We start from the raw sequence: 16792 nt of genomic DNA, 5'->3' as shown, positions 1-16792 counted from the left end.
ATGATGTATATACAATGATAGGCAATGCCGTAGCCAGCTATTGGGACGGTAGGGACAGTTCCACAGAATTTTTCTAATGGGTTCATAAAGAATGGGTCCACATTTTAAAAAATGAGTCCAAATTATGCAATTTCATGCATAAAATGAGTCCACTTTTTGAAAAATGAGTCTAGATTTCTCATATTTAGCCTAAAATGGGTAAAATTTTCGGAAAATGGGTCCAGATTTGTCATATTTGTTTTGTAAAATTGGTCAACTTTTAAGAAAATGGGTCCACATTATTTGAATTTACGAGTAAAGTGGGTCGACCGGTCCACCCTGATATTGTCCCGTACTGTTTGAAAATTTTGGCTACGGCTTTGATGATAGGTCTATATCTTGTAAGCTGGCTTGAGAAGAGCCGGTTGAGGTGACCACGTACAGTTACGGCTCACATGCTACTGCGTCAGCAGACGTGTCTGCTGACTATACGCCAGCCAATCACAGGACGGGGAGCTCAGTACGTTTGCATTAAATCACCTCAAGAGGGGATGAATGTGGTCTCAGCTAAACCTTGACGTGATCACACATCTAATGATGGAATTGAATTTTTAAAAATTTGATCACGAATTCTATACATTAATTTTGAGTTTTTTTAATTGTTTATTTGTTCGGGTACTGCCTTAGCTACTTTATATTAATGCGTTTACTCAATGAGGCGAATTTCTTTTAATTACTAAATTATAGTTTTACTTTTTGTTGCCATCCATTAGGCGTGGGCTTTACTTTAACCGTCAGTGCAGAAGAAACCCACGTGGTAGACTGATAAATATTGAAATGACGATAGGGATGATGATGATGAGTACGATGATAATGTTATTGAAGTATTGTGCAATGACAACAAGGAGAAGTTATCTATTATAGCATTAAGCATGGTTACTGTATTAATATTGCTTAGTACCATAATCGTATGCTGACTGACCCAGTGTGCAGTTCATTAACATGGTGATATTGATGATGATTAGGCCTATGATAATGATGTTGATGGTATTATTAATAATGATAATCATGCTGAAGATTCTGTAGGTGATATTATGCTGATGAATATTGCAGTGTCGTTGCTAAAATATTTTGTTCTTAATCACCAGCAAAAATGGAATAATAACAAAAAAATAGTTTCAATATTTAAATTACACCCTGGTGCTGTATAGGTGTATACTGCAACTGCATTTTATCATATTCATATTAGGGCCATTACTAAATGGAAAACACTAGATGGGCTCGTAGCCTATGCTGATTAGGTTTCGCTACGCGTCGGCCAGTACGCGACCTGCATGTAGGAAAAACGTTTTTTATGACGTCATTCAAAGGCATTTATTATCGATTTGGCAATAGCGGTGTTTAACTAAAGATTTCCTGTACTCTGTGGGTACTGAATGGCAAAGAGTCGATTATGCTTCACCTTGAATAGACCACAATAATTAATAGTACAATGTAAAGAAAATATGTTACGAATATGTTTTTGATGATATTAATAATACAACAATAATAATACTTTACTGTTGTTGGTTGAATAATAAACAAAGCTAGTGTTTTTTGCTTGTCGGTTATTCACTTTCATCTCGACAGCCCCACTGATTGATTTCATAATGTGATAGTAAGCAGATCACTGAAAACCCCAAAATAATGTCTTGGAGTGGATGGAGAAGCATCTATAAATTCCTTTCAAGAACGTCCTCTCAAGTTGTATCTAAATAAAATGAATCCGTCAAATTACAACTAAAAATTATTCATTGTCTTATTACCTTAATGGATATAGCCTAGAATGGTTGCTTGTATTTGAATAATTTACACAGACACATCTTATGAAACCACAGAGAAATATATTAATATTTAATTCCATATACAATAGTATGTGACAATTCTATAGACGTTTTTTAACTAATTTGATTTATATAAAAAGTGTTTATTAGTAAAATATTTACAACCTTCACCCAAATAAATTTATAATTTTCAAGGTGCATTTTATAAGAAGTGAACAGGTATAAGATTTAAAAAGAAAAAGTCTATAAATACAATTGATACCTTAAAAATGCAAAGAGCAAAACAACAAAATTACAACATCTCCCTGAACGCATGTCCTGACTTCTAAATCATAAATTGGCTTTAAAATATATAATTTAGCTTATTGTATAATATGTGTTAATTGCTGTATTGCTACATCCCCGTAGTTAAGTGTTATTCAGTCAGGGTCCTCTGGACATTTTAAAATAGGAATACAGTACTATTCTCAGGCGTCGAAAATAGAAGACCGATTAAACAACAAAAAAAATATAATGTCGACAAGCGACTAAAACTTTGCATGGGCATAATTCCAGTGACATTAAACTTGTCTTATTACCTCACTTACCGAATAGGAAAAAAAAAATAATTGGATTAGCGTTTTTAATCAACAACGTTATTAATATATGGTAATATTAATGGAAATTGTTATGGAACTAGTAGAGTGCATATAATGGTCTCTATCCCAACCATAAATAACAATCTTACTAATGTACAAGAGAATAAATGTAAAATGCGTTGTAAATTACATGTTGTGGCATAACCTAATCAATAGGCCCTACATTTGGATTGCTGTGAAATATGGCTAATTACAAAAAATATTTTCTATATACACTATTAAATATTAAAAGAATATTCAATATTTAAGTTTATGAAAATAAAAATATGTGAAATATAATTCTCATTTTCAATCAACACACAATTTCTTCTACGACGTACAGCTGCCGTTTGAAAAATTAGTGAGCATGCGCCGGAATCGATGATAGCTTCGTATCCAGGAAGCTCCGAATCTTGCCGAATCTCGATGAATTATGGCGACCAATTCTGTTTTTGTGTCTGCTAGGCTAGTACCCTCTTTATGCATCAGAGATACTTGTGCAATAAACCGAATCTTCCTATCATAACATGTAACCGCACGGTACATCTACGGGGAAGAGAACAGATTGAAATTATTAAATAGCCTTAAATCGATATAGGCCTATCATTATATTTTACAAAATAATAAGAATAATTTAACATAATACAGCTGTTATTAAAAGAGCACTTGTGATGATACACATTATTTTCTCTTAAAATATCATTCATTCATTCATTCGTTCGTTCGTTCGTTCATTCTCCATAAACGCCCCTGATTGGAGGAAAGCGTTTATTACTCAAATAAACGCCCCCTTAATTTCGGGTGTCTATAAAACGAAGACCGAAGACCCAAAAACGAAGACCCCTATTTTTTCTCTTTTATTTTGATGATAATACACCAGGCTGTCACAAAATAAAAATTGTAAATTTTTTTGGGCGTTTGTTTGTGAAATTTTCAAGGGTCTTTGTTTTATAGACACCCTATATGGGTGTCTACAAAACGAAGACCGAAGACCCGAAAAACGAAGACCTCCAGTTATTTCTCAATTATCTTATTGAAAGTATCATAAAAAAGTGCCAAGTACCTATTTCATTATTTTATAGGAATAAAATGAGGAATATCAAGAAATACTTAAGGGTCTTCGTTTTATAGACACCCTATATGGGTGTCTACAAAACGAAGACCGAAGACCAGAAAAACGAAGACCCACATTTTTTCTCTCAATCGTGATGAAAATAATGTTTTTAAATCACTTCATGCTATGCATATATAGTATTCGTCTTCTTAGCACATTGTTGCCTGAATCTGAGTCAATTTAATGATTTACTCTTTATTCCAGTTCCAAAGCGGCAAACAATGTTGTATGTCCACGGCTGGTGACTGAGCACGTCTTGGCGCTGCTACCTTCTAAAGGAAAGTAATTGGCTTGGCCTAGCGGTACGCATTTTGGGGCCTACAAAAACCTTGAATATTTCATTCATAAACTTGTTCCATGTTAAAATAAACAGTATGGAATGTGGTATAGTGATCGTGATAAAATAATGAAATACTTTCAATAAGATAATTAAGAAATAATTGGTCTTCTTTTTCGGGTCTTCGGTCTTCGTTTTGTAAACACCCATATAGGATGTCTATAAAACGAAGACCCTTGAACATTTCACAAACAGGCGCCCAAAAAATGTCGTAATTTTGATTTTGTGACAGCCTGGCGTATTATCATCAAAATGAAAGAGAAAAAATAGGGGTCTACATTTTTGGGTCTTCGGTCTTCGTTTTATAGACATCCCCTTAATTTCACTGTAAATGTGGAACTAAAACACATAATTATGGAGAAGTAAATTGACACTTGTCCGCAAGTCACCAAACCATGTCGACACGTTATATACTTTAAAGTGGGCCATTAGCCTAAGCTTTTAAGAAAAAATGTAATTCTACTGGAGTAGTACATTTATAGAATGTGTTGAGAATGATGTTGCTTCCATTAGATTTATTTACTGTCATTTAAGAAGGAGTTTATTCGAGAGAAAAAAGTAAACGCCATCGGTAGGGGGGGGGGGAACCAAATTTCTCGATGGCCTACAAGTCTCACAAATTTAATGCTGACTATTGGAGGGATGTCCTTGATGGTTTAGGATCTGCAATGGTCTAGCGGTATGGCACTCGCCTTCACAGGTTGTAGGTTTGTATTCTAGTTCCAAGACGGCCACTTAATTATATGTTTACATTTTAAGCTTTCCCACTGGTCTTATGTTTGAATTTAAAATGCATCTGTTGCCAGTAAAGAACTGTATTTAATTAGGCCTATATGCAATGTATTTCTTTGACATTAAATGAGCCACAATTCTGAGACTTAAAAAAAGTACAGCAAAATATGAGACTGAGTTATCTATCTGTATGGACATCAAAATGTCACACTTACACAGACAATTAAACGAAAACGATGTTTATAATTAATAAAATACTTACATTGTAGCATGGACAGGAGAGAAAACAACAGGGAAAACATAAAAGCCACATCAGAATATTGTCACGTGACCCAGTACAATGTTCTGGTAACTCATAGTGGTTTGTTATTACTATTCGTCCATTTTTTGATTCCGTTTTCGAGTACCATTCGTATTCTTGTAGACCCTGTTGTACCAGAAACGTGTTGAGCCAATCCTTGAGAAGCGGTCCAAAGTCAAGCTAGCAGAGACGAAACGATGAAACAGTATAGAATTAGTTATGTGCAACCAAAATAAAAACTAATATAAACATGATGACAAATCACAATATTTAAAGTTGGCATGGGGATAGAGTCTATAGCCACCTGTGCCCAACTATGGTTGGGGTTGAGGTCAGAAAATTAATTTTTGAAAATATGGCACCTCTGAATGCCTGGAACAAGCAGGTAAAAAACCTGTAGAGCCTCTACCCCTCCCCATCCGATTGTACATTGGCAGACATGAGATTTAAAGTTAGTGAGGAGTACAGTTTATACCCACCTCAGCCTCCCTCCCACACCCTTCTTCGACTACCACCCCAACATTTCCGAATCTAGAAATCAGGGCCAAAAAATGTTATTTAGAAAAAAGAATTATTTACAGTTTGTTACTACTGTATTTTAATGAAGTAATCCATTAGTACCCTGTAGGATACCATTCTGGTATTTCTGAGATTCGGAGTCGAAATATTGATTACTAATGTGTAATTATACAGGTACAAATTATTGTCATAAAAATACGTAATACTATATATCGATACTGTATATATTGTACTTTTATTGAATTTCAATTTCGTAGCCTGAATATAGGATTATATAATCGAGTGGCCAAGCGGTAAGGCAGGGGCGCCGCTACCTATACAGCCTTAACATCGATGCTGGTTCGAGCCGCTCTTCCTGCAGGGTCTGGTGGGGGAGTCTTCTAGGATAAGGACTTTAAATGGAGGTCAGTGTAACACACCGGGCTCATGAGCAATTTAATGAACCGGTTGCATCTTTCGGAAGAGTAGGGCGTACCCCGATGCTTGTGGTTCATTTCAGTTTTTGTGGAATGTGAATATGTAGCTCTTTACGTCGTCTGTAGTCACGGACCATGCCCTGGACGCTGGAGTTATGGGCATCTTATTCTTACCGGTATGACTCAAGATAACATTAGGCATTTTTTACAAGAGAAATATTAAAGGCTTTTGTACATAATGATAATAAGAATGGGCCCAGAAAAGCAACCAGGTTAAAAATGCTATATCCGGACAAAGAAGAAGGTAGTAGCATGACTCAAAACAATGAAAGCACAATTCGTAGGCCAATTTTAAATTTAATAAAACAAATGAAGGTATATTGCGAAAAAATAAATTGTTTAAAATGTTATTTCTTATCAGTGCCATAATTAGATGATGAGTTGCTTATTCCTCCATGAAAAAATACGGAACAGTGCAAGAAACACGAACACTATTATACAATAAATAATAACAGTGAATTACATTTACACAACGTGCAGGGTATTGTGATATGCAACATACAATTAAATAAAACATGTATGAATACACAGGATGCAATATGCTATATGCTATGCAGTATATTTCGAAAGAAGCCTACAAATAATAATGAATACGGTAGAGTTTCGAATAGCATACTGCTGGCACAATTTTAATTTCACTTAGGCCTACTTCCCACATTTGGCCTGAAGCATTAATAAATTATTTATCACGCTTTAGATACTTGTACTATCACTTGAATTGTTAAAAATGTTTTAATTAGGTGCTGTGTTTGCTTAATTTGAAAAACTCAAAATTGTATAGTTATTCTAAAAAGTGCTGTAATTTCTTATACTGTTCTACAGCAGACTGACGCGGCTACCTTTTATTAATCATGACTAATTTTAGATAATTCTTGGTTTATTTATGGCAAACAGACCACGTAGGTATACCTCCATGGACAGGTCTACCAGATAAAGACAAGCCTACCTAATAGAGCACTAAGATTCAAGATAATATTAAAATGTGGTTAATTTTACAGGTATCCAGAGGTCATATGTGGAAACTTTGTTTACCCAGAAAAAAATCTGAAATAATTATGATGATGATGGTGAAGATGATGATGATGATGATAATGATGATGATGATGATGATGAGATAATGATAACGATGACGGTGATAATGACGATGACGGTGATATTAATGATGATGATTATGATCATGACAATAATAATGATGTCGATAACGATGATAATGGTGATGATGATGGCACGATGATGGTAATGATGTTGACATAGGGGCCTAGTAGTCCAAGCTGGAATCAAGGGGAAAGAGCCCCCGTTCAGAGTACAGGGACAAAAGCCCAGAAAAAAAAAATCAGCAGTTTTGATTTGGTATAGACTAATTTACTGGTTTCTATACAGTCTTTGTTTCTCTCTTATATTTAGTTTTATAATATTAATACTTCCAGGAAGCAAATGGTCCTCCGATTGCGGGCAAAAATTCGGTGGTTCTGGTTGTAGCGTATAATCTATGGCATGTTTGGAATTGATATTTAATCTAGTTATCGTTGCTTTACATCGCACAGGAATCGTTGAATTTCTCACCCCCTTACTTAACCCTTATTAAACATTGTCTAAATAAATCTTATTTACTAAAAAAGGATTTTGAAATAAGTTGAAATGTATGCAATACATGCAATACAGAATCAAAGGGCATGGTGGATTTTTGGTTAAATATATTACATTAAATTGACACTGTGATATGAACATAAATAATAAATTCATAATTTATAGATATCTGTATAATTTATATTTATTTTGAAAAGTAAGATAATTGAGAAAAAGTGATCCAGCCAAAGCCAGTGCGGACTGTGAGGTTCCGAATGCCCTGTACCTTCTTCAGAAGCTACTAGTAGGCCTACTCACCGTAAGAACAAACTTTCGTCCCACTTTTGCACATGATTTAGCTTCTTCGAAAGCATTCGCTAGCTGTTGTTTAATTCGTTCATGCTGTGTATTCACAATAACTGCAAAGTCATCTAATAATTCAGGTATTAGATAAATAAATTAATTTAATGAAAGAATATTAACAATCGACATATATTCATTAGGCCATGCTTATCCGCATATTAAGTAAACTATAAACACAATGTTCAGGACTGGAGCAATGTTAATGCAGTTTTCGATATATACCAAATTAAGTTTCGACCTTCTAGGCTATGACATATATTCATTTTTTTTAAAAAAGCTTTTGAATATTCTGTATTATAAATAAGGCCTATGTCTTATTAATTATTGTTATTACTCTTTCAGACTGAAATCGTCTTTAAGTTGATTGTTAGAATTTAAAACAATGATATAATACTTATTAAGCTTATAATTGTCGTCATTCGAGTTTTTTTTTTTTTTAAATCACAACAACGTATAACGTATGAGGCCGTATGTAAATCAGCTACCTTCCATTAATTATAATTATATGGGCACAGTATATTATGTCAGTTTAATGTCCAAAAAACAACCTTAAACCATGGCTTAAACACAGTTTTCATATGTACTTTAGGCGGAGCCAATTATGTAAATTTTGACATTACGTGTACAGTACTTAAAAACATACTTCATAATACAGTTATAACAACTGAATAGCGTGTACTGTTGCTAATAGTGCATACCATGAATAATGACCACCGTGTTAGTGTTGTACTTGGTTTTCTGTCTCAGTCGGATGTCTAGTAATATTGGCCTGTTGCACAAAGTCCGAGAAATAGCTTCCAAGGCCGACTCGGTTAAAACAGGGAAGAACCTTTAAGAGAAAATAATTGATGAAAATAATTTTTAGTTTATAATTAAGTTGCTTGTAAAAAGGCATATACAGTATATAAGCATTATTGGCCTAATAATCACGAACATTAACTCGTACAATACAAACAAGTTTTTTCAAGAGTTATTGGAGAAGATTATAACATATGAAATAGGGTCTAGGTCAAATGCATGTTGTAAAATTATGAAATTTAAAATGATCAAAAACTTTATCAACTTTCAACAAGACAAAGATTGAAACAATTTAGTTTTAATTGACTTACAGACTACAACAATAACACCAAAAACAAAGACAAATACGAATGTGCCACCAGTTATGTGGTGAGTTTATATTTATTTGAAATAGAACATTTTCAAGGAAGGTCAATGGATGGGGGCCCTACAAACTTTTCAAGCAATGAGACGTTTAAAATGATCTTATTTCAATAAGGCTTTTGGGGGAGTAGTACAGTGGAATACAGGTTTAATAACTATCCACATTTTGTTTCTCTATTTCTTTGCTGGTCTTGAGCTTCGTTCTCTTTCTGTGACTCGGTCACATTTCACCCTTTGATGGCAACAGCATGCCTGTTTTCCGTGCGCTGTAACCATAGATATCTCTTGGTCTCCTGTTCAATTACCATCACTGCTTTTCTCGCGCTTCAGTCGGAGGGGGATAAATGCAAGTTTTAAAAGCGCATTGTCTTCGGATGAGCGTCCACGTTAAAAAGAAAGCAGTACACGCCTCTAAAGAATGCGAAGGGATTGTCTCCCGGTGTACTGTCCAATCACCAACAGAAGGACCCAATACTCAACATAAGTAGGTTATCCCCGTGTTTACACCAAATAAATCAAATTCAATCTAACGTTGTTAAACTAAATTTAAACTATAATTCCCTACAGTAGCTTTCAGAAAAGAGATCTTGTACGCATTATTGTTTAGTTTTGACGTTTAAATTCGAAACTATTCCCGAAAGAATAGAGGTTGGGTCATCAAAGTTGACAAGCTATGTGTGTCTATCGCCATATCAACAAGTTTGAATATCGGGGTTCTAAGGAATAATCCACGAACTAAAAGCGCAAAAGCTTTTTAGTAGGCGTATAGCTGGCGAGATCACTTGGCGTCTTATGTCTAGGCGAGGTTTATAGAATTTGTTGCTTTTTAAGGGCTCTACAAATACACTCAACTATTTATTAATTCCCATTAAGGTATAGGTCTACATTGAATACGTATCAAATTCACTAATAATCTGAAATATCATTGGCCTTCTGATAACAAATATTTCAAACAACACTGTGCATGGCATGTTACATTAGCGTAACAATTACAAATGCGGCAAAGACAAGCCAAACCAGTCACTCGTCGCAAATCATGTTTTAGAGAAAATGACCAAAACATGATGGAATGCCAAATTTAAAAAAAATCTATTTTATTGATACAGTTCTCCGTTCCTGTCTATCCGATTTATGTGTTTCTCAATTTAAATGTCAGTGTGAATTTAAATAAATAATAATAATAATAATAATAATGATGGTCATCATCATCATACTGTATTAATAATAAGTCTCTTTATTTCTTGAAAAAACCTCGTTTATCAACTGCTATAATCGCATAAAACGCTTTAATGTAATTCACTGTAAGTCTGTTTTTCATAACCATTGATATACGTATCAGGTGCTGTGGATTTCCAACATGTTATTAATTAAGCAACTAAAAATTCAAAAGCTTGGATGTAATGATGTTATTGATTTATTTATCAGCACACTGCAAAACAGATGATTTTATTCAACTAAATTAGTAACCAAAAATTAGTAACCAAATTAATAATGTCTATTGTACCGAATATCCAACGTACCGTAAAGTATGGTTATTTTATTATCTTATATCCGCTTAGTCATGCGCGGACACAGGACTAGAAGTATTATTTAATCAGAAAACAGACGTTAAGCAAAACATTGCATGTAGAATTATGGATCTTTCAGGAAAAAACTATTTTTTTCAAGAAAAAAAATATTTTTCGAAAACGGAAATATTGATATTTGGCAGACATCCAACGCGCACTGAAGCAACATAAAAATATTTATCAAATTAGCAACACAATGTCATGACATGAAACTAAACCAATACATTTCCATGATAGACCTATATATGAATATTTTTTTCAAAGATGGGATTGGGATGTAGGTCAACAACTCCTGTCGAAACCTAGATTGCGAATGTAAGATTTTGACTCGATCTTTTGACGGGCAAACCCATGCCTAGTTTATTCTTAAATATCTATCTTATGTAAAAAGTATAGGCTACTTCATAACATGAGAAATGTCATTCGTCAATAATTCGCTTTCTTTATGACCTGGTTTACACATACCGTAGTTGTCAATAATTTACCAACTTGACATTCTCGGCAAATTGGAACTGAGAGGAAACTGTATAGGCCTATTTACTAACTATACTTGCATTGTGGACTATGGAGATGAACCTTCAGAACTGTTGTAATGTAAATGTAAAGTTTTTTTTTTTAAATTTTATTTTTCCTGTTTTTCAATATGATTTGTGTCCTGAATACTGTCAGCGCAATGAGACAACTTTATTGCGAAAGACGCTCTAGACTCGTACCATTACCGTTACTTGCCATTAAAAAGCCGAATGTACCCATCACTCAACACAATGCATAATGTAGAAGTGGGCCATACTTGCATAGTCTTGAGAAAAGGAACACTATCAACCTAATTTGTTGTATGCATTATTTTAATAAGTAATCTTTTCAGACATGCAGCCATATGGTCGATCAATTTCAAAACATTAAAAAATGTCACCTAAGAGTAGAAAGCCGACTAAATGTTATAAAAACTAACTTGTTCATAGTAATTAAGCAGCTATACTAATACTAGAAAAGAAAAAAAATCTTTGTTTAGGCACACAGAAGTTTCCAATAGCTAATATATAAGCCAAATACACACACGATGCTTGACACAAGCAAAATTCAAGACGGGTTGAGTTGTTTTGGTCGTGAGGAAATTCCTGCGACACTGACAGGAATTGAACAGAGGACCCTGGGATTGGAAGGCAAGCTCTTAACCTTGAATTTGAAACTCCACTCAAAACTAAATTATGATAATGTCATATATGCTCTAAAAATGGTTGTGGGATAAATATGTCATAGTTTAAAAGTACTGTTGTACTACTCCATGAACTTGAGCGTTGCACGTTCCTTCGTATGGTGATCCTTCAAGTCTGCAATGAATTGTAACTGTAGGCGACAAAACCCTATTTTTCAGTACGTATACTGCAATTAAAAAATAATTTTTACTAGAATTTATTTGCCATAGACACATTTTTAAAATTTATTAAAGGGTTTGAAAACTTACAATAGTAAAATCCGAGTGACATATTTTGCATTCTCAAAGACCACTACTACGTCCTACTACTACTACTAATACGAGGGTATTGGAAGAGCACGAAGATAATGTACGGTATAGGCAGCAGTTTTTACATTTGTATCTGTGTTTGTGGCACTTGGTAGTACTGGTAGAATTATGCACAAACTGCCGTTGATTGTGTACCAAGTTATCATTAAGTTCAACAATAATAATTTTATGAGACCAACAAATGATCGTATTCTGGTGTTGGCGACCTGCAAGTTTTGATAATGAGAGCGTTGGAGAGACGCAGGAAGGACTGTACCGGTACTCATTGACTGGCCTATCTACATGCTCGTGTCACTGGGTCAGACAACAGCAGAAAGTGAACGCTGGTAAATTATATTAAAAAAACGTTAACCTGAAAGAAAGCAAATGAAACGCGTACTGTACTTTAGTTACAATTCAGATAACTACAGTATTTACACGGAGTTTCTTTCAACAAGGAAGACTGCATACTCAATTTAACATAGCTTCTTAATTCACCAATTTTATGTAAATCTGTACGTTTGTGTTTTGTGGCACCTCAACTTACAGAAACTTGTAAAAAGTTATTCCACATCATCAGAATACAGTATGAACATGTCAACTTTAATTATTACACATTCACATTCACGCATGCAGATTGACAGGCATATATCAGTTTGTTATAAAAATAATAATGCATATAGGGGGATGAACATTACCACACTACCATAAATCACCACTACCACCACCATAAAATCTATCACTACCATAAAAACTACCATATAGGTATATACCTATTGTTAACTAATAATAATACACCTATAATATAATGTACAAATGAGGATTCAATTCAATGTAATTCTTATTATTACAAGCCGAACATAACGAAATGAGGCCAGCATAGCACAACGAAACAAAATGCAATGTCCGGAGAACAATAGGCAACGAGCTTATTCGTATCCATCTATAGTACATCTAATTTAATTGCCGGTTACGTCTGTAATGAAAAACGTTCTTTAGTTTTTATGTCTACATCAATATGTAGACATATTCATCTATAATTATAGATTATCATAATAATGGTTCACGTTGATTGTTAATAGAATTTCATCATTCTTAATAAATGTCACGCACGCAGGTGTTGCTTCATTTGCTAAGCATTGAATTGGGGAAGCTCTATACTGAACCCTATGTTCTACAATAATATTGTTCAGTATGACATGGTGAAACAAATATATATGTAGATTACTGTACATGCTGTGTCAGTTAGTATGAATCAAACCTGCATACATGCCTTATACCATAACTTTATTTTTTATAGAAGCATGACAGGTATATGGTTTGGTGAGTACCGTAGTAAGAACCAATTCCACAACTCAGAGGCGAACTTTATTCATTGGTGAGTACCGTAGTAAGAACCATTACCACAACTCCATAGGGGCTGAACTTTATTCATTAGTGAGTACCGTAGTAAGAACCATTACCACAATTCCATAGAGGCGAACTTTATTCATTGGTGAGTACCAATGTTGAATATGTTGTTTGTACATTGAAAATTAAATCAATAATGGCAGATGAATATCTATATTGCATTGAGATCTAATGACGTTTTCGAGTGTCGTACAATTAGGATGCAGAATATTACGGTATATTGCGACTTATGTTTGTATTGTGAAAGGGATTGCACCCAGTGATTAAAGTACTGTATATGTTCGCAACTAATGGCCCATCAAATTATAACAAATAAATAGAAATTGGACGATTTAACAATATATTTATCACATGTTAACTGTTCTACATGAAAATATTGAATTCATAATACCACATGCGGCCTGAGGCTGGTAAGGCAAGACAGCTCATGACCGACGCTGCGCGTCTTAGACTGCGGTGGTGGACCTGTCCTGTCATTCGACACTATTTCTAACCCTCCTGCTTTACAGTACTCCTACACTTTTGGAGTGCTTTGGAGGTCGATCTTTACCCACCAGAACCATGAACCAGAACAGACCAATATACGAATAATACAAATTGTCTATTTATGGTTGCTTTTATGAAACCAATTGTTGATGAACGCATTAAAAAAGAAAACAATGAAACATATTAGGCCTATATGAATTTCAACAATTTTGAGTATTATAATTTGAAATATTTCTTATTTTAATACATTTTTTAAATTTGAAGTGAGAAGAAAATAAATTTTCGGGGTCTTTTGGAATTTAAACAATCCTGGTAGATTTTAGGCGCATTGTTTTTTGTTTTTTTTTGTTTTTTTTTTTTTTATAGTTACACATTAATTTGCAGACCGTTTTAATCATAATTATCCCTCCGGCGTTATATTTGGGTAATATTTTACGATCTGGTGTTTGTCGTGGTCTTTACGATCCGGGATAAACGTATGCTTCTATTAAGTAATAGCACACAATGACCTTAGCCTTATAAATGTATTGAATTGAACTTTTACTGCAAATCATAAAACTAAATGAATATTGATATTATTACCGGTACTGCATCTATATAAGAGAACAAATATACTAGGTGAACATAAAAGCTATAGGCCGACTATACTATTACTAAATATGGCTTAAAATATAATTCCATTGGCGGATCTGAGGGGGGTCAGGGGGTTCCTGACCACCCCCCCCCCCCCACACTATTGGACAAAATAATAATTTAAAAAAAAAAATTCTCTGTGTACCGGTACACACATTGCCCTATTTACTATAATAAGAATGAGAAAAAAATACCTGACTGTTTACAAAAGGGGAAAACCTTGAATTTTGATTAAAAGACACCTCAGAAGTCGGCAAAACTCATTTCTCGCCATCTAAAATTTTCCCCGGGAGGACCCCCGACCCCCGTTTTATTTAGGGTTCATCGATTTATTGAAAACAGAATATGTATGCAGCGACTCAATTTTTGTTATGTACACACACATACAGTACAGTAGTAGGGCTACTAGTACTGTAGGCCTAGGCCTATTTACAGTAATAAGAATGAGAATTTTACCTGACCGTTTTCAAGCAGATGAAAACCTTTTAATTTAAAGACCTTAAAAGTCATTAAAAGACACCTCAGAAGTCGGGAAAGCTCATTTCCTGTCATCTAGTGATCAAATATTCCCGGGGGAGGACCTCCGGATCCTCTTCCTCTTTGGGGTTATCCATTGATGGAAAAAGTATACGTAAGCAATTCAATTTTTTTTATGTACGTTATACACACATAAATAGGCCTATTTACCCTACGTTCATCTGATCTCAATTTAATTTCTGTCCCTCGCACCAACACTAAGACCTTCGGACACAGATCATTTTCATTTGCTGCAGCCACACTCTGGAACGCACTACCACTTCACATTAAAAAATCAACATCAATTCCTTTATTTGAAAAATCACTCAAAACGCACTTATTCCAACAATAACATGAAGCGCCACTGATAATTACTTCGGTTTTTTAAATGGCGCTATATAAGTTCTTACCTTATTATTATTATTATTATTAATAAGAATGAGAAAGTTTACCTGACCGTTTTCAAGAGGGAAAACCTTGAATTTTGAAGAACTTTAAAGTCATTAAAAGACACCTCAGAAGTCTGGAAACTCATTTCCCGCCATCTAAGAATCAAAATTTTCCCGGGGGAGGACCCCCGGACCTTCCTTTTTTTTTTTTTGGCGTTTTTATGAAAAAAAGTCGGACCCCCCCACTAAATGTGAACCTAGATCCGCCCATGTAATTCCGTTTCGATATCGTGGGTGCACCCCGGGGAGATACGCCTACTGTACCTTTAAGTTGAACATGACTATAAACCTGTACACCTTTGGTAAATAAAAACAAATAGAACTGCTAATAAAACTTACCCGCCCATATTATTTTCAAATTTCCTTGCATTTTCTTCAAGACGCACACATACATTTATTTCATCCCTGTCGTGCGTTAGAACTTGATCTCCAGCAGTAGTGGCGCCGGGTTGTCCGTTACTTGTAACACCTTTCACACGGAAATTAGAAGGAGGCTGTCTTAAAAAATCCGACATTAAAGCAATGCTAACCATGTTATTGTCCGGAATGATTAAGGGCCCACTAACATCCGGCCTAGCCCCATCGTGTCCATTCTCAGGTACGGTCGTAATCGTTACATTACTGCTAGTTACTGCGATTGTTGGTGGTGCGTCCGTTTTCTCCTCTGCCATCATTCGTTAATTTAGCACTATTTTAAACACGTATTAATTGTATTCGTTATTTACCTGATGAAAATACAGAGAAATTATGCCTACTAATATATGAAATATATAAAGGCATATACTACAGGCTTTTTGCTCGTATCCAGTTATTCACGCCATAATCTGCACAATACTTATCCTTATCCAACAATTGTTAAGCAAATAGTAAACACAATACAATTCACTCCAAACAACCACAACGCTACAATGTATGCGACAGACCGTATGAAAACCTTTTGAGGGCGCTACACACCAAAAATTGCGACGTGAGAACGCCCTCATTCCTCCATTTTGGGGCCACACAACTAAACCAGAAATAACATAAGCTTTGAGGCTAAATTCTCGACCTCATGTTATTTAAAAATTCATAACTTCGTAACAAGAGGTCGAGTAACATTATTTTTTTCTGGAAAATGTTTTTAATAGACTATTCTACACCACTATATTATTGAAATAAAATTGAAAATTTGTTTCAACCTCGGAATTCAAGATGGGAAAAGAAGAGCCTATGTAAATAGTGCATCAACATAGGCCTAC

General features: G+C 34.6%; 1 protein-coding gene across 1 annotated transcript; it reads right to left on the bottom strand.

Annotated features, from left to right (window-relative positions):
* Positions 1 to 1842: 1842 nt before the first annotated feature.
* Positions 1843 to 16469, bottom strand: LOC117106797. The gene is made up of 5 exons (XM_033248239.1): positions 15894 to 16469; positions 8526 to 8656; positions 7783 to 7895; positions 4865 to 5083; positions 1843 to 2965 (listed from the first exon to the last, which is right to left on the bottom strand). Exons 1-5 carry the CDS (start codon positions 16226 to 16228, stop codon positions 2750 to 2752), a joined length of 1014 nt encoding a protein of 337 aa, XP_033104130.1. The 5' UTR covers positions 16229 to 16469; the 3' UTR covers positions 1843 to 2749.
* Positions 16470 to 16792: the final 323 nt, after the last annotated feature.

The sequence above is a fragment of the Anneissia japonica genome, unplaced genomic scaffold, assembly GCF_011630105.1.
Source record: "Anneissia japonica isolate Jap-2015-1 unplaced genomic scaffold, ASM1163010v1 scaffold2471_len1564793_cov202, whole genome shotgun sequence".
In the NCBI taxonomy this organism is placed as follows: Eukaryota; Metazoa; Echinodermata; class Crinoidea; order Comatulida; family Comatulidae; genus Anneissia; species Anneissia japonica.
Note: the sequence above shows the minus strand (reverse complement) of the source record. Positions and strands in the feature narration are given on the sequence as shown.

Coding starts and splice junctions, on each gene's coding strand:
- LOC117106797 (XM_033248239.1), bottom strand. CDS start 16,228: ATGATGGCAGAGGAGAAAACGGACGCACCACCAACAATCGCAGTAACT. Junction 7,896..8,525: donor CACGGTGGTCATTATTCATG/GTATGCACTATT, acceptor CTGAATTATTAG/ATGACTTTGCAGTTATTGTG. Junction 5,084..7,782: donor GACGAAAGTTTGTTCTTACG/GTGAGTAGGCCT, acceptor CGTCTCTGCTAG/CTTGACTTTGGACCGCTTCT.